This window comes from Typha angustifolia, chromosome 15 (genome assembly GCF_048772165.1).
Source record: "Typha angustifolia cultivar Huaian chromosome 15, ASM4877216v1, whole genome shotgun sequence".
NCBI lineage: Eukaryota > Viridiplantae > Streptophyta > Magnoliopsida > Poales > Typhaceae > Typha > Typha angustifolia.
In genome coordinates this window covers 9,060,192-9,082,643 of record NC_133253.1, presented here as the reverse complement: position 1 = coordinate 9,082,643, position 22,452 = coordinate 9,060,192, and the positions used below count along the sequence as shown (strand labels likewise).

Below are 22,452 nucleotides of genomic sequence, written 5' to 3'. Positions count from 1 at the left end.
AAGATAAGACAAGGAGAAAAAAAAAATACTATAACAATTTTTTTTTTCCTTTTTTTTTTCTAGTTTCCTTATTTATTCTCTTCTTTTCTCTTTAATACTCTCCATCTAAATATAAATAACACTGACTATGGAACTTAGCGAGAGTAAAATAGATAGCCAGCAAGGGAAGGAAGGAAAGAGAGTCGATGGTGGCAGGGCTCTCAATTAGATGGTGGCGTTGCACGAGAGGTTAGTCTTGTTGATAGATGACCAGCCGCTATGATAGGTTGATTGATTAGGAAAAGAAAAGAAAAAGCCATATAAAATGACTAGGGTTGAGAGAGACTGACAATAGAGATAGGGAGAGGATTAATCTAACTCAATTCATATTTTATGCATACCTATAATTTAAGCTATAAAGCTATATTTCTAGAGAAATAAAGTAAGAGCACAAGGTAAGTAAATTAAATTTAAAATTAATCATATTCATTCAGCTTTTGTCTCTCTCGGATTTAATTACGATTTTTCCTTAGGTAGAATTACAATTTATAAAAAGTCCAAAATGCCAAAAACATATATCGTGACATCAACAATCTAATCCATATGGTTTTATATTTTTAAGATGTTATAAAAATATTTTATATTTATCCTCTTCGAACTATATAAACCGTAACTTTTTGTAATCTAGGGACTTAAGCTAAATTTAGACGTGGTTTGTATCAATAAATCAAATAACAAAGGAGGAAGAGAGAGAGACAGAGATAGAAATGAGAAAGACCCCTTTTTCTCTTATTATTATTTATTATTTTTAGATACTTGTCTACCTTTCCCTCGTTCTCTTTTTTTTCCTCTCTCCATCCAAAGATATGAAATGGGCCAGGTCGGGTCAGGCCCATCCATACACTGTTCGGGCTTCTGGATAAGCGTTTATGCACACCCGAATCCGAAATATATCGGGCTGGCCAGGGTCGGATGCTTATAAAAACTCCGAATAGATCTCTACCCGACGCTTCACCCTCTCTAAACCCTGAGTCCCTGACCGGGTGTTACCGATAGAGAGAGAGAGAGAGATGGCGGTGAGGATTCGCTTATCCCGATTTGGCTGCCGGAACCGGCCGTTCTATCGAGTAATAGCCGCCGACAGCAGATCTCCGAGAGACGGGAAGCACCTCGAAGTATTGGGTTACTACAATCCCTTGCCTGGTACTGCGATCTCTCTGTCTCTCTCTATCTCTCTCTGTCTTTCTATATATATATATATATTAGAAAAAAAAGAATCCAATTTTGGACATTGCCGATCTCCTCTTTTCGCATTGTATATAGCTATTTTGGATTGGGTTATCTGTTTAACAATCTTAGTGACTCTTCCTTTTTGTTTTGAATTCACAGGGAAAGATGGTGGTAAGAGAATGGGGCTAAATTTCGATCGAGTCAAGTAAGTAAAGCAATGAACAGCTTTAAGTTTTGGGGGATGTTTTGTTGTTGTTTATCTGAAATTGATAGTCTAGTTCATATGCTTTTTAAGTCGAACAAAAAGATTTTATATCAAGATTTATTCCTCACTGTTTGTTAAACTTTTGATTATGACAATGTTTAGAATAAACATTTTTCAAGTTGTTTTGCAGCTGATAGGCGCTTGATTGTGAATAGAAAAATTTAACGTGAAATATGGGCTACCTCCTCATGAAGATATGTGAGGTTTCATCGCTCTTAGAAGTTAATAGAAAAAATGATTTTTGCCAACTGTGGTGGTAGGTGAGCTAGTTTTCTCTTCTTAATTATGTAGTCTAATCAAATGATGTAATGATTTGGAGAACTAAGAAGAGTTTAAAGTAGGTTGCTTTAGAAAATTGGTGCAGCTCTTTTATTACCTTTTTGTGGGACTCCTAATTGCATTTTGAACTTCATCTTCAACATGCCATGAGCTTAATAATTGAGGTCGAGAAAGTTTGTGAATCATTAAGGTTCATTGGAAGTTGGAACCCGAACATTTACCTTTTGGTTCCATATCAATTATGTGCCCATTATCAGGGAGGAATTCAGTGTTACTGCTGGTAATAAGTGGCTGAAGATGTTCACTAACTATAATCTTAAACATATCCTTGAGGTTGGCCCTAGGTCATGACACACTGCTTAGCAGGAAATATTCCCAAGATCAAGCAATCCTCAAGATCTTCTCAAATTATTGTAATTTGCATATGCAATCCTAAAAAAGAAGGTTGCCTACATAAGTTAGCTAATATAAAGGTTCTTGCAATGATCTCTTTACTTGAAGATGCCTCCTTACTGGTGACATAACTAAATGAAACACAGAATGTGAGGTTTGCTTTATCCTGAAAACAGTGCTTCTGATTATCTGATGGAACTCCGGCAGTGAAATAAATATCACGAAGTCTATGACCATGTAGATTGGAACACCTAGTGTCCATTTTCTACATAATGTGACTGTAATAGAATTTTGTATGTTCACGGAAGATATCCTAAGATGAAAGTGTCAAAATTTGGAAAATTGATTTAACATGTTGGATACATTAGAAAAGAAATTCAGATTGGAATACTTTGTTAGGGGCATCTTTTGCAGTAACAGAACATATCAAAGTTAAAATTATGCAAGAATGGCATTCTCAGTTCTGATAGTGGTAATGATTTCACTTACCTAACTTGCATCATATTCTTAGAGAAAGGCTTGTAAGTACTGATTATAGTTGAACATGCAAAATTTCTGTTATATTTTAGTTGACCACTTCGAAAAATGGAGATTTTAGTTTCTATCTTTAGAGTGATTTATAAGCAAGACTCGAGGCTAGCCAATCTGTTATGAGTCTGTGTCTATGTCAGGTATGTTAACCAGATAATGACTAGGATCAGAATATTTATCTGGTTGAAAATTAATCTGTCACAAACATGTACATGTATCTGACATATTCTATATTCCAAATACGTTAATCTTAGCTGGACATCTGCCTTTTTCATATCATTTTTCTTCACTCTCATATATGGTATCTAGATCATCTGAATATAGAACACTTTTAGTTACCCTTATGGCAATCTTTAGAAGCATCCACTTCTTGTTTAAAGACATTCTTCTTCGTTCAACCACAGCACCCATTGCTGATGGTTCTCTTTGTCAAGGTGTTCTTGATTCATGTCTCCCAAGGATTACAAAGGCGCTATTTCTCAACTAAAAGCTGCTTCCTCTTGAGAGTGTCTATGAAGGTTGTTGCATGTGATGATTTTGGAGAGGAGCAAGTCTGTTTGGAGATCATTTTGGTTGTTGGATCAGGAGACTGATTCATTTGGCATGGATATGATGTTTGACATGGAAGAATTTAATCTCAAGAATGTGGCAAGGTAATTTTGCCTTAATCTCAAGCTACTTAAGATGACATACTAATGAGAGAAATTGTGATGTAAAATCTTCGGATATCTGATCACATACATGAAACATGTAAGATGAAGGATAATGCGTATGTGCAGCAAAACATCTTGGATATAGAATGAGAAGCTTATTGTAGAGTTAAGTTGTTTGTATTATCATGGCAAAATTAAGCAAAACAACTTTGTAGTTCTTCTCAAGAAATGGGCAAATGGCACTATCATGACCCAAAATAGAGATTGGATAGTGGACAACTTATATTCCATTATATATGTTCTCCTCAAGTAACATATATTAGGATGTTGAACTACTACAAACGAATTTCATACACTTATACGGGTTAGCATTTGAGAAAGGCAAGATGAAGGAATTTTTCAACAGCAAATCGTATGTCATCACTCAACATTTAACTAGTTGAGTATAATAAGCTGGGTTAGCTTGCTTGCAGTTGAGAATTCAACGAAGCTTTAAAAGCACTACTTAAGGGCAGGTGGATTGGGTACCCGTACCAAGATATCTCTTGTATGATTTTGTTGGCTCCAGAATAGGAAGAGAGACAATGCTATGCTTTACTATGATGATTCTCTTAAAAAGGAAACTGATGTCACTGTCACCATCAATTAATATTTGAGAAACTGTTTCAATAATTGGATTCTTGGATCTTTGACTATTATTCCGGTGGCATAATCAAAGCCTCAATTTGAATATGAGATCGGATATAGAGTATGCTAATTGTAGATGGGCTTACGGGCAGATGATGGAAACAAAAGGATTAAAGGCTGATGCCCATCTTAGCTGGTTGTGGAATGACTATTTTGAGCTTGAGATTGTGTTATTGCTTTAGCTTGGTTCTAGAGAGAGAGGGGTCTCAAACAGTAGATACTTGGAAATGATTAGATGCCATATAAAGTACTATGTGCATTACTACCGTATACAATCAATGTACTCAATTTGTTGGACTACATTGATATGAAGACAAGCTAGTCATCTAGCTACTTGATGAGCTTTGCTTGTGCCAAATATGAGCTAAACCTAAGGAGGTGCATTCATTTCAGGGCAGATGAGGGGGCAGACGAGGACTGAGAGCGGTTGCCATTGTAGCTGCAGATGATGGAATGATTATTTGGAGCCTGAAATTGTACTGTGTAAACTTCAAAATGTTTGGAGAGGGAAAATGTTGATAACAATAGATACTTGGAGATAAATCTTTCCTTTAACTTGCCACACCGAGTCGGATTTATCATTCATTTATCATTATGGAGTAAGACATGCCATACAGTGGGAGTATGGCGTGTCTTAGCCTGCCATACTGCTACTGTAAAAGCGTGGCAGTGGGAGGTCAAATTTGCTGGGGGCTTCCATGACAAATTTTTGTAACGCTGATCGGATGAGCTCTCCCAGTTGCAAATATGAGCTAAGCACAAGGAGGTGCATTCATTTATCATTCTGTTAAGTATGATGGCATGCTCTTCTTCCTTTGTTTTAGCTTTTATGCTGGTATTGCTTATCTAAGAATCATGGCAAATTGCATCATATCTTCCTGCCAAAGTTTTTATGTTTCACCTTTCAACCGAGGGTGCTATTTCTCCTTTCAGATTCCTCCAACAGATCTGCTGCTGCTCTGAGGAAGTTTTGCAGTTGCTTTCATTGTGTCTTTGACATGTGAAAAATGCTATAGAATCAGATTTCCTTAGGATCTATACCTTTCTCTGTTTTTACAGCATCATACAGAATCTATATTCTCATCTGAAGGTCACAAGTTATTAGGAGCATACATATCAAAAATAAATTTTGTTCTTATGAATGTCAGTTGGTTAATTTGTTATTGTCGTAATGCATGCGACTCATGGCTGGTTATGTTAATTTTACACAAGGAATCCTGTGCAACCATTCCAAAGAAAATTTGTTATTTACTTCTCAACATAGGACTCAACTGTTTGAACATTTAGACGGCCCAGAGTGTTCTTTTGATTAGTTAAAAGTACTGCAATTACCTGCAAGATTATACTATGTTACAAAGATATCAAGCTTAAATGATAAGCAATCAATCTACCTGGTACTTTATTTATTTCCTCCTTTTTCCTTTTAGGATTCTTTGTTACTTTCTGTTCATACCGATTGCTATCTTTTAAAGAAGGGCTGTTTTAATAACTGTGCACTTTGGAAGGTTTGTTTGCAATGTGCATCATAAGCCTATAATTTTGTAGTGCGGACGGAGTTTAGACCAGTGGTCAAAATAGAAAAGATATGTATAAATAAGATATAAGCTGTTTCTATAGTGTATCATGGGTTCAGTGTTCTGAAAATGAAGGATCTCAAACATAAGATTTAAGGATTAGATTAAGAGGCAGTGAAGAAGATTTAGGTTGCGGTTAGAAAGAAATGTGATTGAAGAATCCCATCTATCGGAAAACTAGGCAGGCTTGTGAATATGTTATTGAGGAAAAACTATTATGATTTTTCGCTATTATGCAACACGCAATACGTCCAGCCTTTCTGGATTTTGTTTGTTTTACAACATATGCCTATTAGAACTGCAAGTTCCTGTAGGATAAATGTGGTTATTTTGTGCTAAAATGCTATTTACTCTATTGCTGTTACTCATTCTGCTATTGGTGCAGGTATTGGTTATCAGTTGGTGCGCAGCCATCAGATCCTGTCCAACGTGTTCTTTTCCGGGCTGGACTTTTACCACCTCCACCTATGCTTGCAATGACCCACAAAGGTGGACCTCGTGACACCCGTCCTGTTCATCCAATGACTGGCCGCTACCTAACTCCCAAAAGCCCTGAAGCTGCTGATGAACCCATAGATGGTGAAGAAGACAGCGAAACAGCCTAGTGACAAGCATGATCAATGAAGGGGGCACAAACAAATCCATTTTTTTTTCCTTCTTCGGTGACAAATCAGCGACTGTGCCTTAAGGATTATACATGTTCCTGTGTTATAGGATAAAAGGATAATCCAGAAAGGATATCTACCTAAAGCCTTAGTTCCTCTGTGATTGAATTTGCTAGTTGCTCATTAGATGTGCATGTTGACCTCTAAATCAGGAACAGAATTCATGGGGCATGAAGCTTAAAGTTTGAAGGGTAAGTTTTTTATCTTTCTGAAGGACTGTCATTTGGTATTTCCTCAGCTTGGAGCTTGTAACTGACATATGCATCAAATTGAGTATTATTCCTTTCTTCCTAACTATCCAAGCAATAGTGGACTTTCCCTCTTGGGCAGTATGATGCTGTAAGATTACAGTAAGTTATCATTTTCTTTCCAAGCTATGCATAATGTGTACCTCACTTTTCTTGTTCTCGAGTGACAGGCTTTGCTTTATTTGATTAGATTGGAGTGTTACAACTTGCAACAACTTGCACGATTTGATTGACAACTTTCCGATCCCTTTTATGATCACAATCTCACTAAAAGGAACAGTCTAACCATACATTTGTTTGGTAAGAATGTGATGCTTTCCCTCTAAACCTCACTGATCAAAGTTGAGCTTGCCACCCCCCCTCCTTGAAACCTTTTCTAAAGCCTGAACCACATCAGTTGCTATACAGAAAAGCTTGAAGCTTTTCAGGGGGGCAGTTCTAAACAAATCTATCTTTCATGGATCCAACTCAAACTCTGGTGTTACATCAGATTTTAATAGATATAAGTACATTGTCATTAGTTTTTTTTTTTCCTGATGTAACAAATCATAGGTAGGTAGAATTCATATAGATTTACCAAGGATATAAAGAGATGGTGGTATTACACAATTGTATCTTATTTTTTTACCTTTTATTCCTTCCAATACTGCAAAAGGTATTGCTTCCTAATGAGGCCACCCAATGCATGCAAAATACTAAACCCACAGCCCTCACCATGTGCCAAAGGGCTTCGCAAAGCAACCTCAGGAGAAAAGCTTTCAAGCACTTCTCCTTAACCCTCTCTACTCCCCCCAACGTTTTAAAACTTCCTCTAACTCCTCCCAATGCCTTCCCCTTTCCTTCTCGTCCCACCACCACCACCACCACCATCTCAAATCCATCAATGGATGCACAAACTACATGTAAACTCTTGTTATTTGTCTCAGTGTTTGTTCATATGTTCAAGCTTTCAATTTGCTGCACCTTTACCATATCCAACAACTGCCCTCACACAATATGGCCTGGAACTTTGGCTGGAGCTGGGACTCCTCAATTGCCAACCACTGGGTTCAGGCTAGACTCAGGTCAGACGGTTCGGATTCCAGCCCCACCCGGGTGGTCGGGCCGGATCTGGGCCCGCACTGGGTGTGAATTCGACGGCGATGAGGCAGGCATGTGCCAAACCGGGGACTGCGGCGGACGAATGGAATGCCACGGCGTCGGTGCCCTCCCGCCGGCCACCCTGTTTGAGATCACCCTCGGTAAGGGCACCGACCAGGACTTCTATGACGTGAGCCTCGTCGACGGGTACAACCTGCCACTTGTCGCCATTCCAGGGTTGCAAAACGGAGAGTGCAATGCTACCGGGTGCATGGCCGATCTGAACCGCGGTAACTAACATCAGGAGCTAATATAATAGAATCAAACAAAAGAAGTTTCGTAGGGAGAGAAATTACTTGACATCCTTATCGTCAGTGTGTTTGTGTTTGTGTTTATGAACTGTTCCTCTCAGGTTGCCCGAAAGAGCTCCAGGTTGACTGCGGCGACGGAGTGATCGCATGCAAGAGCGCATGCGAGGTGTTTGGGCTCGACCAGTACTGCTGCAGTGGGGAGTTTGCAAACCCCAACACATGCAAACCATCCTTGTACTCTTCCATCTTCAAGAGCGCCTGTCCAAGAGCCTACAGCTTTGCATTTGATGATGCTACAAGCACCTTCACCTGCAAGGCTAATGACTACAACATTGTCTTCTGCCCAACCACCAACTGGTAATATCCCTCTCTTCTTCTTCTTCTTCTTCTTATTCTTCTTTCAAACAAAATAAGTAGAGAGAGATCTCGACCATACTCGTATGTTTCTTGCCCTATCTCAACAGGATGAAGAGATCAGATGGTACTTCAGTTGTCCAACCAATCAACGGGCATAGCAACAGCGGCGAACCAGGCAAGATGACCTCGACGGCTAGCGGCCGGGCCTTTCACTCGTGGTTCCTTCTCCTGTTCATCATCTTCTTCTAAGGTTAGGACGTAATTGCCTTACCAGAGGTGACCCAGACTAGAGGGCAAGGCAAAAGGAGATTGATGGACCAGAGAAATACAAGCTCATATGCAGAAGAATTTAAGAACAAACAATGCCGTATAATACTAAATAGCAAATTCTAGGTGTAACCAGATCATCGGAAGGCTCACTAGCCTATGCTTGCAGAACAGATAACAACACATTCAAGCGCAGGAATTTGTGGTGCCTATTGTAATGTACGAATGTCTAGTGTAATTCTTTGATAACCTTACATAACAGTGGTTATCTGACATACAAGAAAAGTGTAGCTTGGAATATATCAGACTATGTAGGATAGATATTTTCCAGTTGTTAACGGTCTGATACAGACTATCAAAGATTAGAAATGGTTGTCTGATGGCAATGTATAGCCAAAGGAAGAAAACCAAAATGGGTTATAAGATGTAGACTATGGAGAATGGGTTATGCTGGGGAGTGACTGTTCTACCTTTTATCTCACACCAAAATGTAGCCAGAATTCAAATTCATAAAGAGAATGATTCTGATTAAACATACCAATCTCTCCGTGTAACTTACACAGGATAAAAGTTACAGCTGATATTGGATGCATTCTTTCCTATTACTCTTCAGAGGTAAAACAATTTGATGATGGAGGATATGAATGGAGCATGGAATTATGTCACTTCTTTGACTTTTTCGTCCTCTTTAAAACTGGATGTTTTCGTACCGCTTTTTTAGGCTGCCTTTCGGCAGTTTTCGCCTTCTTATGTACTGCACCCTGCATACAAAATGGCATTCCTTGTTACCTACCTGAGTATTAATATTTGGGCTAGATCTGAAATTTTGAAAAAGGTTTTAACACTTCTGTAGCCATTTAATACACTTTGGCATTTCACTTCAGAGCATACCGGCAATTTTTTAACTTTTCCACTGCCTTTCTTATTTGCCTGATCCACATTTTCATCCTTCTGGTCACTCACAGAGGATGGCTTGGGCACTTTATCTGCTTCCTCTTCTGAATCAAATGAAAATCCATTGAGTGTACCTATTGAATTGCAGCTACAGAAGTTAGGCAAACAATGATAACAATAGGTGTTATTAACATCTTAATAACAGATTAACATGAAATAGTTGTTTTTCCAGATAGAAATTTAATCAAGACTTATAATGAGTATGTAAGCTGCATCAGAAAAATGAAGAAAGAAAATGAAATATAGACTAGTCAATTGGTCTTAATTTTTCACTTGACAAATTGACCATCTCCAAGCATAAGTATTTCAGGACATTCTTCTACAACTCAAGCATATGCAAATACTTCAAACTACTTCTATAGTTCAACCAACTATAGAAACGACAGTCTCCTGTTTCAAATGAGCAAGATTTGGCCTCAGGTTTAGCTATGAATCTTCCTACTTTCCACTGAAACATAAACATTAAGCTTGAAGAAACCTTCTAATGCAAATGTTTAAAGGGTAGAATGTTATGACCCAAATAGGTACCACAAGTCAACCAGGAATGAATTTTGATTATGGAGCTCATGACCGCCAAATAGTACTTGAAAGTTGAAACAAATGCATATTAATGTAGAATTTTAATTTTTGATACTTTATTTACTTCTAGCACAAATATATGAGATTCCAACACATACCTCTCAACTCACCTACAGCCAAGTCTAGCACTGGACAGTGATAGATTCTCCATTTAGCTCTAGAGAAGATCAGAAGATATACAGCACTATGAGAGAACCTACAAACATCCATAGAGAAAGGTATACATATGAAGGAGACTAATTCTCAGGACTTGGGTAATTACAGGCATTATTTCTCAAGTTCCAGAATGTATGCTATTCGTTATTTGTACAAGAACAAAATGATGGGCCAAATACAGGGCTGAAATCAAGGTTCCAAGTGTAGTTTCAAATTTCAGTTTTGCCTGCACATTTAGAGTTCATCAGTTCTTTTATCATGTTTCAAGTGGAAAGGTCCAAAATTAACCAAAGGAATTTGCTCTCTAAAAAATCAAGACTAAAAAATAAAATTAACTAATCAAGTTCGGGACTTAGCCTCAAACCAATCAAACCCCTAAGAAACAAAATTATCAAAATATTCAGATATATCAAAGTTAGTTAGCAGATAATTTCATGGAAAATAAAATTAGTTTTAAAAGTGAAACTATAATGATGTGCACACAGTAGGACGATAATGAAGCAGATAAGGGGCATTTCCTTAATCTGAATATAGAATCTGTCCGCTTTTGGGTCTAAAAACATTCAAATTCCAAAGCTACTCATTTCAACCTTTAGGAGCTTCAATCATGTCTTGTGTACTTTCAAGTGGCAAATGTTGTACTTTCCATTTCTTTCAACAGTTCCCCCTATTTCTCCCTTCTTTAACCCCTTCAATAATTTCACCCCTAAAAGTACAAAAAAAAAAACTTGAAAATTGGGGTTGCGTTCAATGGATGAAGATTTACTGATTGGTCCATTCTAATCCTAGGAGAAGTCCATCTTGTTATGATAGAAATGAAGAGTAAGAGATGAGCTGTAGCTAACATAATTAAGATATCAATAATCATTCCAAGCTTCCTGCAGTTGCATTAATTAAAGAATGATATGATATAAAGTACGAAAAATTTCCAGTCTCGAAAATACTTTCATATACTTATATTTTGGCAGCTCTTGCATGCTACTGCCCCTGATTCTTCAGCCGAAATATTTGGTTCCTTATCTACATTTCTCATGAGGTTGGTTATTTTTATCAAAGTAGTTGCCTGTTATGAGAATGGAAAGGAAAATATAGAACCAGTTTTAAGTGAACCCACCTTATAAGTTATTCCAAAATTCAAGTATCAATAAAAGATAATATATCATAATATTAAAGAAAACAGGACTCAATACTAACTTCCAGTGATCTTCCTTTTTCAATTACGTAAAACCTTTCGAGTTCGACACGTCTCATAATATTTCCAGAATTCATGGATAAACAAAAATGTTTAAAAACAAATATGAGTCAGACATAAAATTTTATGTTAAATTGCATTAGCTACTGATTGCACCTTGGGATTGTGAAAGTTAATCCCAAGGTGGAGAGAAAGAAAAGAATTCTCACTTTATTTCACCTTGGGATAAAATCATGTGAATCTTGAGGTGCATTCACTTGCCAAAAAGGTGTTAAAACATTATTAGAACTATAAATCTCTAGCATTGATTTTCTAGTCTAACTATACACACACACACGGAGAGAGAAGGAGAAACAAAGTGGGGGTTAAGTGCCTTCCTTCTTAGTAATTGATTTGAACAATGGCAAAACTCATCTTTAAAATTATTTGAACAATGGCAAAACTCATAATCTATGCAAACAAAGATGCATACAGGACTTTGGAATTAGTAAACGGTAAAAATGTAAGTACCTAACAATATAATTCTCTCCTAAACCTATTCATAGACCAATAAATTCTTAAAAGGAAGAAAATTTATTCCATCATAGAATATTCAGCCGCCAAATTGTTCATGATAGAAGAAAGTAAAGGAGTAAAAAGCACACCTTCAATCATTGTCTCAGCTTCAAATACATTAGACTGAGGCTCCAATTGTACAAAGTCATTCATAATAGCCTCGATCTGTGTAGTTACAATTCCAAATTAATATCTACAATGGATCGTGTAAAACCATATGAATATATGTAGATAGAGCATATATAACTGCAAATTGTTGAACAAAAATGGAATAAGTAACTAAGACCCAAATAAGATTCATATCTTATGGTAAACTGGTAAACTAGTAAACTGCTAACTAGAGGATACTGGGCTATATCTTCAAAACAACAGGAGAATTCATGAACATAAAGACTTCAAATGTTTCAAACTGGATTCAACATATCTTCCCTGCCAACGATTTTATCTTTATCTAAGATCAAGTCCAATTCATAATCCACTGCACTAAAAGCTCTCTATAAGATCACGTCTTTGTTCAATCTGCATCTCTTTGATAATTACTTCTGTATAAAATCTTGTTGAAACTTCACCTCTCCATGCACTGTCCATTTTGCCATTCTCAATCTCTTGCACTCTTCATCTCAGCTGTAATCATTTTCTAGACACTGTTACCTAGCTGCATGACATTCAAAATGTAACCATGTTGCCAATAAAATTCTCTTCAACTTAAAGGAATAAGTTTTCAACTATAGAAAGTTCCAACTAGAAGTACATGTCATTTAACAATCTCACAACAGAGTAATAGTTCTTATACAACTTTTCCCTTTTTTTGTTGCCTAATGATACTAACTGGAATGCAGTATAGAGCACCCTGCATTATTAAAAATGAAGACCTAATTTATTAGAAGTTAAAAGAAAAGTTCAGAGTTTCTTTAATTCATCATGTTTTAATTAAAGATATGCTTCCTTACATGAAAAACAAAAATTTTAAATTGCGCTGTCTTTAGCTCTAAAAGAATCACCTTTGTAGTTTTCAGCTGTAAAAGATCCAATGAAGTAGGAACAACATTAAATAACTGGACCTAGTCTTAAGACATAATTTGCTGCTTAAAACTCTATGCACCAATAGCGGAATGTAAACTCCTATTGTGAAGAAAATCACAACCATGAGCACCAAGTGATGACCCATGCATATTGTGTCAGCTTCTCCCAACATCTTTAAAAAAGGTATAGATATGAGATAACTCACTTTGATGACATTGTCGAGAGAAACAACCAGATTAAAAAATCAGCAGGCAAAAGAAGATGCAAAAACATGGGAACAGTGAAGATATAGCTAAATGATCATATTAAGAATTTAAGATTAAACAGAAGAAAAGATGTTGATATATAACAATACATTGTATCTCGTTAATTTGTATTTAGACTAATTGTTAAGAGAGCATCTTTTACTTCTTATTCTAAACACATACAGAAAACTAAAATGCTTTAGTGTAAGGCAGAACTGACATACCTTTGCTTCTGATTGTCCAACATTAACCTGAACAATAGAAGGGCAATGATCAGACAGCTTAAGATCAACGAATCAAGTAAAGAAATAAGCGACAACACGCATGTAATCTTGAGATTGGATGTGTATCATACAATGCAAAATGTCCTTGAAGGAACTATTGTTGTTTTATATACAGTTCCTGTAACAACAAGCACAAAAGAACATGAAATATTAACAAAAGCATCAATGAGACCAGCAAAAGAAATGAGAAAATCTAAAAAAATAAAAAATATTTGGTAATTGCTAAGATGAAAGGAAATGAAAGGCACACATAAAGAACAACTTTGTGGTGATTTTGGATAATCCGACAGTATATTTATGAACTACTAAGAAGAGTACGAAAAGAAGAAAAAAAAAACTATGGGTATTAGAATCAATAGTGTGTAATCGTCATCCAAGCCTACTTCCAACAAAATAGGATCAGATAAAACCAAGGTTCCAAAAATCGGTATCGGGATCGGGATCGGCCGTCCGAAAAAACGATACGTATCGGCTGTATCGGCCGTATCGGCTGCCTGTATCGGATCGGATTATTTTAATTAAATAAAATTCTAAATATTATTAAAAATGTTAGAGAAATTTCTAAAAATTTAGAAAAAATTATAAGAAAATAAGAAATAATAATTATTCACATATAAAGCCTAAAAAGTAAAAATATCTTTTTCTCCTTCTCTTCTTTTCTATTCATTCTCTCCCACATTCTTTTTTTTATCTTTTTCTCTCTTTCTTTCTCACCTTTTTTTTTTAATCTTTCCCTCTCTCACACTCTCTCTTCCATTTTCTCTCTCTCATTCCCCATTTTTTTTAATCTTTCCTCTCTCTCTCTCACTCTCTCTCACTCTCTCTCTTACTCTTTCCCTCTCTCTCTCCTTTTCTCTCCCTTCCTCTCTCTCCCTCACTCTCTCTCTCCCTCTCTCTCTACTGCTGCTGACAGCAGCAGTTGTCAGCAGCAGCTGTCAGCACTCAGCAGACAGCTACCTGCAGCAGGCCAAGCCGAAACCGAGTGGTTTCGGCCTGGATCGGGATCGGCCGAAACTCAAATCCTTGGATAAAACAAGACCTTAATATGAGAAAGATCCAAAAGAATTGACAATTTTCCATGACCAGTTTCAACCTGGCATTGAGCCCTCTAGACAATGGTGTCAAGTTCTGAGCAAACAAAAAGACAATAAAGGAACTTGCTAGGGCTGGTGGGTTAGCAGAATTGATGTCAGGTTGAGTAGTTGGGGCATGTTTGAACAAAGTTTTAGCACTTTGTTCATAAAGTACTTTTAACTTTTAAGGGAGAGTTGTAAAACACAATTAGTATAATCAATTTTCTGATTCTGATTAATTTAGTCATGCCTTCCTAAATCGTATGTATTGTTTTTTTAATCCAAAAACACTCATTTTGATTTTATGATAGGAATAGATTGCTGACACATGATTTGTTATTGTTACCCAATCTAGAAAATATGTGTACATCATTTCGCTGCAGCTTCTGAGAAAACTTGTTTGGCTGTTTTAGTAACAGTGTAACCAAATAGCGCCTTAATAAAGGTTCTCTCAGTATCAAAATTAGGATCAGAATCAGCTGCATGAAAAAATGATACATTATTGACCAGATTGGCCTATATTTCAAAAACTAATTTAAAATACATAAAAATCTTAAAAAAAATTAAAAAAGATATAAAATATGAATTACTTACATATAAAGATTAAAACTAGCTATTTTCTCAATCTCTTATCTCTTTTTCTCAATCTCCCAATCACTCTCTCCCCCCTCTCACACATAAAAAATTCCTTTCTTTCCCACTATCATTCTCTCTCTCTTTCTCATTTTCTCTCTCCCGGTTTTGGTTCATTTTAGCTGAAATAGCCTGGTCCAGATCAAGTATCCCCCAATCCTGCCAATATGCTATGGAAACCAGTCAATAAGGTAGGATCGAGATTGGCCAAAACTGGGAACCTTGCTCGTAATAATTATAGATATAAAGTATGGTCCAAAGGCCAACTTAAAATTAGCTTAATATGTAGCAATTTGCATAGTTAACATGATTGTGAGAAGTAGATAATTCCATACATTGCCAGTAAACTTCTGTTGAACTGGCAGAAAAATCATGTATGAGCTTTTGTTTCCAAAATAAGGAACCATGGGATCTACCAGATTCTCATTGCCAATCAGAATAATCATATGAACCAAATGAAGCACTTACCTTATGCGGTCAAATAGGTCAAACAATAGGACATCTGATTTGATCTAGTTAAATCAGGAAACTAGCCCACTTCTCTGCCACTCATCGAGTACTGTGAGGAAATTGCAGTAAACATTATACCAAACCTCCAACATGGCCTTTGAAATATAAACACATCCATTGTTAACAATATACATCAAAATACATAACAATATTCCCTCCAAAATTATTCATTCCCCCAGGACTGAAAAGAAAATCCTCAACTTTGGCATAGTGCATGAGGAGTAAATCAATTCAAGCTAACAGTAAAAGAAAACAAGGACTTTGACAGAAGCTGGACAAAGTCTGTCAGCCTAATCAAATACATGGGCCAAATGAGCTAAATAGAAGAAACAACTTCATGTAAGAAACCCCAAATAGTTTGAATTTCCATAACTATGACACCACTAAAGATTTGATTGTCGGTCTTAAATGAAAAGATCTTGTCTTCATGCTAGTCTGAAAGATAGTAGTCAGAATCTCCCCAAAGTCCACACAGAGAAAAACAGTAATCATTTAAACGCCAACTTAAGAGAGGAGATTAACAAATAAGTTGACAAGTGTAACACAACTCCACATGCTAAAATTTACGGCTGCATCATATATTTCAATAAATTTGGAAAAATTAAGTACTGTAGATATAACAAAATAACAAGTACCTTTTAAGTCTAATAGCAATTCATTATTCCCTGCATGACCATTTGAAATAATGATTCTCCCAACAGCACCCATGTCTCCACTCAAGTCTATAGAGTCCCCATCACATTCAACAAGTGCCTAAATGTAAAGCAATTCTTGGAAGAGTGAAATTTCATGATTACTTACACAGCATGACCAATAGTATATATAGAATATTAAAGAAGAAAATCTGATATAAACCAAATATAAAGAAATTACCACACAATTTTACCCCTAATTTGTGCAATAGATTTATCTCATCGTAACAGAAAAATATACTGTTCACAACAACAATAACATCAAATGATTGTGGAAATCAATCTCTTTCCAGTTAATGTGTTGTATACTTACAATTAACAATATAATATATCCATGTAGCATAATTGACAATTGGACAATAGTTGTACAACTACTTTCAATATTTCACCAAAAATACATCCACTCTTTTATAACATAATCTTGTTTATAAAAGGTGCATGCTTTCTAGGAGACACAAGCAACACACTTGCATATTATTCTTCTGATAATTAAATTATCTTCTTCAATAAGTAGGATTATAATAAAAAAAAATTCTTGCACAAGTTGAATTCTACCTATATATCTGAAGCTAAAACCTTTATGCATGCTCCATTAACACATCAATGTAAAGGAACAAACTTACAATTAGAACCTTACAAATAAATAGGCCCTGAAATTATCTTGTAGTAAATAGGGATATTTTCAAAGAACACCATACATTTTATCATTTTTCATTTAACATCTCGTCTTTGAAGGTTTTGTAACCTGACTCCTTTCTTTTCTATAATTTTCATATGATACCCTAAGTAAATTAGAACTAAAAAATATCATATAGAAGGGTTTCAACCAAAGATTATTTTTTAGAATACTAGAAAATTTCTAAAACACCTAAATTACCTTTTAGTGGGATATGATAGAGTGATTAGATCTAGGAAGAAATTTTTATTTTAGTGGGGCAAGGTGGGCTAGGGAAATGTGGTTAAAGAAAGTGGGCCAGGTTAGAAATTTTTCAAGGTTGTTTTAATAATTTAGGCAGTAGAGTTAGATAAACCATAAATTAGGATTAATGATAGTTAGTCAAAGTAATAGTAGAGTGTTATATGAAAATTACAAAAAAGAACGGATCTGGTTAGAAAATCCTCAAAGATGGGATATTAATCAGAAGATGATGAAAATGCAAGGTGTTATTTGAAATTTTTCCACAAAAATAATATATTAGTCGCTCCTTCGGGGAGAAATTTACATGCATAAACTATCTCAATGTTATTATCCAAGAATTTGTCCTCAAGTGATATTACAAACAAGACTTAACTAGCCTATGGTCTTCTTAAATGTATTATATTTATCTCAACATTCTCATTTCTAATACATAATCGTGTTGGTAACCCAAGAATTTGTTCCCAAGGAACTCCATTTTCGAGTAACATTTTAAGCCATGGAACACTGTTCATATGCTTACTTTTTGGAAGATTTCAGAGTTAAAAAGAAAACATTGCTGAAAAAATAGAGAAATCCCTCTCCACTATATTCATCCTAATTGAATTCCTTCCATGTAAGTGTGTAATAGATTTGGTAGTGATTAGGGGGTGTAACCTAGTCGAGCTTGGGCGAGCTAGGAGTTGCTCAAGCTGGGCTTGAAATTAATTTTGAGCCAAAACCATCTGTTTAGGCTTGGCTCACTTGATAGCTCAAGCCGAATAAACTCGAGCCCAAGCCGAGCTCGAGCTAGAAATGAACCAAAAAAAGAGGAGGAAGAGAGGAAAGAGGAAGGAGAGGAGAGAGGTTAGCGCCAGCTTATTCGCTCTCATCGGTGTCGTCCTATTCCAGAGCGAGGGAGAAGAGAGGTGGGAGAATGAGGAGAGATGAGAGGGTAAGAAACTGAGAGAGAGAAGAAAGAGGAGTTGTTGGGGGAATAGTGACATGGATAAGAGGAAGGTTGCGATGGCCGTCGACATCGAGAAGAAGATCAGCGTCGATGCTACAATGGTGGGGTTGTATTTTGGGATTTAGGTTGAAGAAGAGTAGAAATGAGATAGGGAAGGAGAATAGGACAGGTTTGTCATAAGGAGAAAGAAAAGGACAAATAAACTAAGAAAAAAAATGTGAGTTAGAATAATTGATTAAATGAATGGAATGAGAGATGTGATAGGTCATAGGGAAAAGAAGAAAGTATAACATACAATACATAACAAAATTTGAGTGGTTGGCAAAATGATAGATGAGAGGGAAGAAGATGGGATAAAAAGAAATAAATAAGGGCAAAGTATTAAAATAAAGCTGACTGAAATGATAGCTATTAAATTAAAATCCAACTACTATAATTTTTATATAATATAAATTTATATAATATATATACAATTTTGAGCTTTTGGAGCTGAGCCTGAGCGAGCCGTCTTGTGCTCAGGCTCAGCTCAAATTTATTTCTATCCAACAATTTTGTTTAGGCTCAGCTCATTTATACACGAGTTGATCCATAGCTGACCTAAGACCAAGCCGAGCTTGAGCTGCTCGCTTGTTTTGATAGCCCTGGTAGTGATGTCTAAATGAAGTTTGTGTGCATGAAGCTAAAGAAGCTACTTTCAAAGTCTCTATTTTCCATTCCCCCAACTGGGCATGATGAGGCTCTACGAGATCTTGCCTCTTGCCTCTTGCCTAGTACCCACAAAACCTATGCTTATGCTATGTTTGCCACTAGTTATTGTGCCAAATAAACTTTTGTGACTTATGTTCTTGTACTAATGTTTGTTATGCCACTATTTTGTGCTGCAACCAGAACCGCTATGGTGGTATTGTTGCCTACCCCTATCGCTGGTGTTGGTGTTGGGACTTGATCACGAACACTAAGTGTCAATTTGGATTAGTTATTAAGCACTAGCACATCGACTTCTTAATCCAAAATTCCTTTCCCCCACCTTTCCTTCCATTAAGGCTTTTAAGGGAAAAGATCTAGTATAACCCTAAAGTCCCAACCAAGAAAAGATATAGAGTATCCCATTTCCACATTCAATCCGGAAGCTAAAAAGCGAGAAAATTTAGAATATTCTATATGGTACAAATTTAACTAAATCTTAATATGGATTAGTGTAGACATAGATTACATGATTGGCCCAATCCCACTTCTTTATGCAAAAGAGAAAAGAAAAGAGCTCTTGTAGTGGTAGTTGAATTTGAAAAGTATCATATCACAAAAATATGCATACTCAATTTTGATCAAAAGTCAGTCTTAGCAATCAGCAAACATAGTTAGTCATTTTCATTTGTAGATACTCTAATTAAAAGGAAAAACTCCAGTGTAGATAATTATCATTTTACTTCCTAAGTAGGCCAAACAAGATACCACCACTACTGATAACAATAAATAGGAGAGGCTAATACCTTTGAACGATGAACTTTGTCAGGAAAGACCAAGGGCAACCGTTGAGAAACCTGAAATATACAAGAAGATTCAATTCTTTAAAAAGTAGCACATAAAACAAATACTAAAACAATGAGAACTTGTAATAAAGGATGGAGAAAGTAAGAGATTGTTCCAGATTGTTGATCATCCAATGTGTTATGGCTCACTTGATAACAGTATAAGGACATTTTGGGATTGAGATAAAATGAGGACTTATTCTGAGATATCCACTGATAAAAGAGTTTTTATCCCAATTTATTTTTTGGCATTTGGTTAGAAAAAATAGGATAAGTGTAGAATAAAAATATGAGATAAAATGGTATTTGATTGTGATTTTTGAGATAAGGGTATTATTTTTAGAATATATAGCTAAAAAATAATTTAATTTTATTAATCATAACTTATGTAATAATATAATATAGTTATCACAAATTCACATCCCATATCATAGCATGTTCACTACAAACATATTCTAATATATTATATTATAATCACATTATAATTCAGTAATTTATTCTGATATATTACGGTCATTACAAATGTACATTACAAATCGGTAATTTGGCTTTTAGAGAGGGTCAAATTAGTAATTTGCCCTTTTGGGATAAAAGGGTGGGATCTTCCACCAGGCTGATGAGACACACTACACACCGAAATAATTAAATATAAAGAACATCAGATGTCAATAGGCTCTGAATTTATAAAGAAATTTGCTTAAAATGAATAGCATATCCAGCATACAGAAGGTCCAGCAGGTTTATCTTCTCTATCTTGCTCATCAGGTGCTTCCTCTTGTGCTTCCAAGGTATCTTCATTAGACCATGTAAAAAAAAAAAATGTTAGCAGACATACAGTCATGTAACAACAAAGATGAAGACAGGAGCTGCAGTCAACTATACTGCATTCAGCTCAAGGACATTGTTGAGATGACGTAACTACAGAAATTTGTGATAACTAAAGAATCCTGTATTTCCAATAAAGAAAGGTGCTTTGATTCAATGAACTTTACCTTCTGCAATTTGGCAAGTTTCAGTTTTGGCAGTCTTTGGCTTCTTAGATTTAATTGTTGGACTATCTTCTCCGCTATCTGTAAGAACGGAGTTGTTCTTCTGATATTTATCAAGTCCTTCCTGAGGGGTAAGAGCAGACCTTGAAGGACTATTTTCAGGGGAAGAATCAGAACCGGAAGATAATGTAACAACATCCCTACTTGGAGCCTGTAGAAGAGAATAGACCGATGTAAGCAGAACGAGGTTAGAGTTCCTCAACGATATTCCTAGAGTTAAATATTATGCCATCATAAAACTTCGTTGGGACTCTAGCTATTGGTTGCAAACTACAACACCTTGTGAAGCATAAAGAGAAGAATAATGGATCAGTAGCATGCTTATTTTGTTCACAATTGGAGAATAAGCCAAGAAACTCTCAGAGAATGAGCAAATATATTTCTCGATAGCATGAGAAGGAACAAGTGATCAACGAAAATCAATCACATGTACACAAAATTTAAATGGTTTCCAAGTCAGATTCCAGACTTTGCAAAAGATCATTAGATTAACTTCCTGGAAATGAAAGGTTGATTTAATCCTTGAAAGATATGAACTCTTAATATGAAAAAAAAAAATTGAATGTCAATAATAGAAGATTCCCATAAACGCGTGGTGTGGTGTCCAAACTATCATATGAATATATCCAAATTGGAGAGAAACAGAAGAAGGGCCCAACCAAAATGCTTTCTAGGAGTTCAGAAAGGATTTCAGCAGTCCTCACAAAAGCTGAAGGAAGCTATAGAAACAGAGAAATTCTAAGAGTTTTAAATATGTACAGACAATATAACCAGTAAAACTTAGATGACAGTAATCGAAGTTAGCAAATAGAGAAATCTTTTAGTACCAGAGACCCAAAACATGGAGCACCCCAGGGTAAAGTGACAAACCCAGTACAAAAATCCATGATTCTAAATGAAAAGGTAAATCTAATTAGTTAAATATCAAAAACACAGAACTCTTGAAAAGGGGAAAAGAAATCCAGAAGCACGAAGAAGAAGGAATCAATGTGAACGATTAGAAGTATGAACAAGATCCCAGAATAAACCTCGAATGCTCGCAGCCAATCAGGAGATTCTTCGCGGGAGTTGCTCATGGCTCCCTAGTTCTTGATCGAAGAAGAGAGGAAAAAGAGGGAGGACAGGGTTTTGCCGCTCTCGTTTGGATTTAGGGATTCAAGACGGATCAATTGATTTCGATACCCGGATCCGCATGCATTTTACCCCCAACGTTTTTAAGTCCATGTAGACGGATATTTCATTAAGCTCAAAGTAATAGTTATAGCTTGATACACAAATGTAAAAGGAAGGTAGGATAAAATCTTAAAATAAGCCCACTCTTAGCTGAAAGATAGGCTGTCCAATATAAAACTCATAGTATCAGCTTGTAACAATACAAGTACTCATGCAAATAAAATTTTTGGAGGGAATGGGATATCGACCCTAGAACAAGCCTCCCTCTTGGCTATCAAATGCCGCATTACATATAAGAACAGTTGCAAGAGGTTTGGACTTAGAGCGCTTCTCAATAAAAGGTCGACGTCCTATAGCTCATCCAGTCCAAAATAGACCCAACGCGTATAGAGATCGACCAACTTGATGACATCGGTGAAAC

At 36.1% G+C, this 22,452-nt stretch overlaps 3 protein-coding genes across 3 annotated transcripts; 2 read left to right on the top strand and 1 right to left on the bottom strand.

The window, feature by feature from the left end:
* The first annotated feature begins 989 nt into the window (after nucleotides 1-989).
* LOC140777572 (small ribosomal subunit protein bS16m/bS16c) lies at nucleotides 990-6,633 on the top strand. The gene is made up of 3 exons (XM_073121777.1): nucleotides 990-1,182; nucleotides 1,369-1,414; nucleotides 5,977-6,633. Exons 1-3 carry the CDS (start codon nucleotides 1,050-1,052, stop codon nucleotides 6,194-6,196), a joined length of 399 nt encoding a protein of 132 aa, XP_072977878.1. The 5' UTR covers nucleotides 990-1,049; the 3' UTR covers nucleotides 6,197-6,633.
* Nucleotides 6,634-6,779: 146 nt separating this feature from the next.
* Nucleotides 6,780-8,601, top strand: LOC140777570 (pathogenesis-related thaumatin-like protein 3.5). Its single transcript, XM_073121775.1, has 3 exons — nucleotides 6,780-7,874; nucleotides 7,997-8,252; nucleotides 8,360-8,601. Exons 1-3 carry the CDS (start codon nucleotides 7,097-7,099, stop codon nucleotides 8,499-8,501), a joined length of 1,176 nt encoding a protein of 391 aa, XP_072977876.1. The 5' UTR covers nucleotides 6,780-7,096; the 3' UTR covers nucleotides 8,502-8,601.
* Nucleotides 8,602-8,747: 146 nt separating this feature from the next.
* On the bottom strand, nucleotides 8,748-22,029 carry LOC140777571 (uncharacterized). The gene is made up of 10 exons (XM_073121776.1): nucleotides 21,887-22,029; nucleotides 20,802-21,009; nucleotides 20,534-20,601; nucleotides 19,771-19,821; nucleotides 16,359-16,476; nucleotides 13,579-13,625; nucleotides 13,448-13,474; nucleotides 12,045-12,120; nucleotides 9,411-9,547; nucleotides 8,748-9,280 (listed from the first exon to the last, which is right to left on the bottom strand). Exons 1-10 carry the CDS (start codon nucleotides 21,932-21,934, stop codon nucleotides 9,182-9,184), a joined length of 879 nt encoding a protein of 292 aa, XP_072977877.1. The 5' UTR covers nucleotides 21,935-22,029; the 3' UTR covers nucleotides 8,748-9,181.
* Nucleotides 22,030-22,452: the final 423 nt, after the last annotated feature.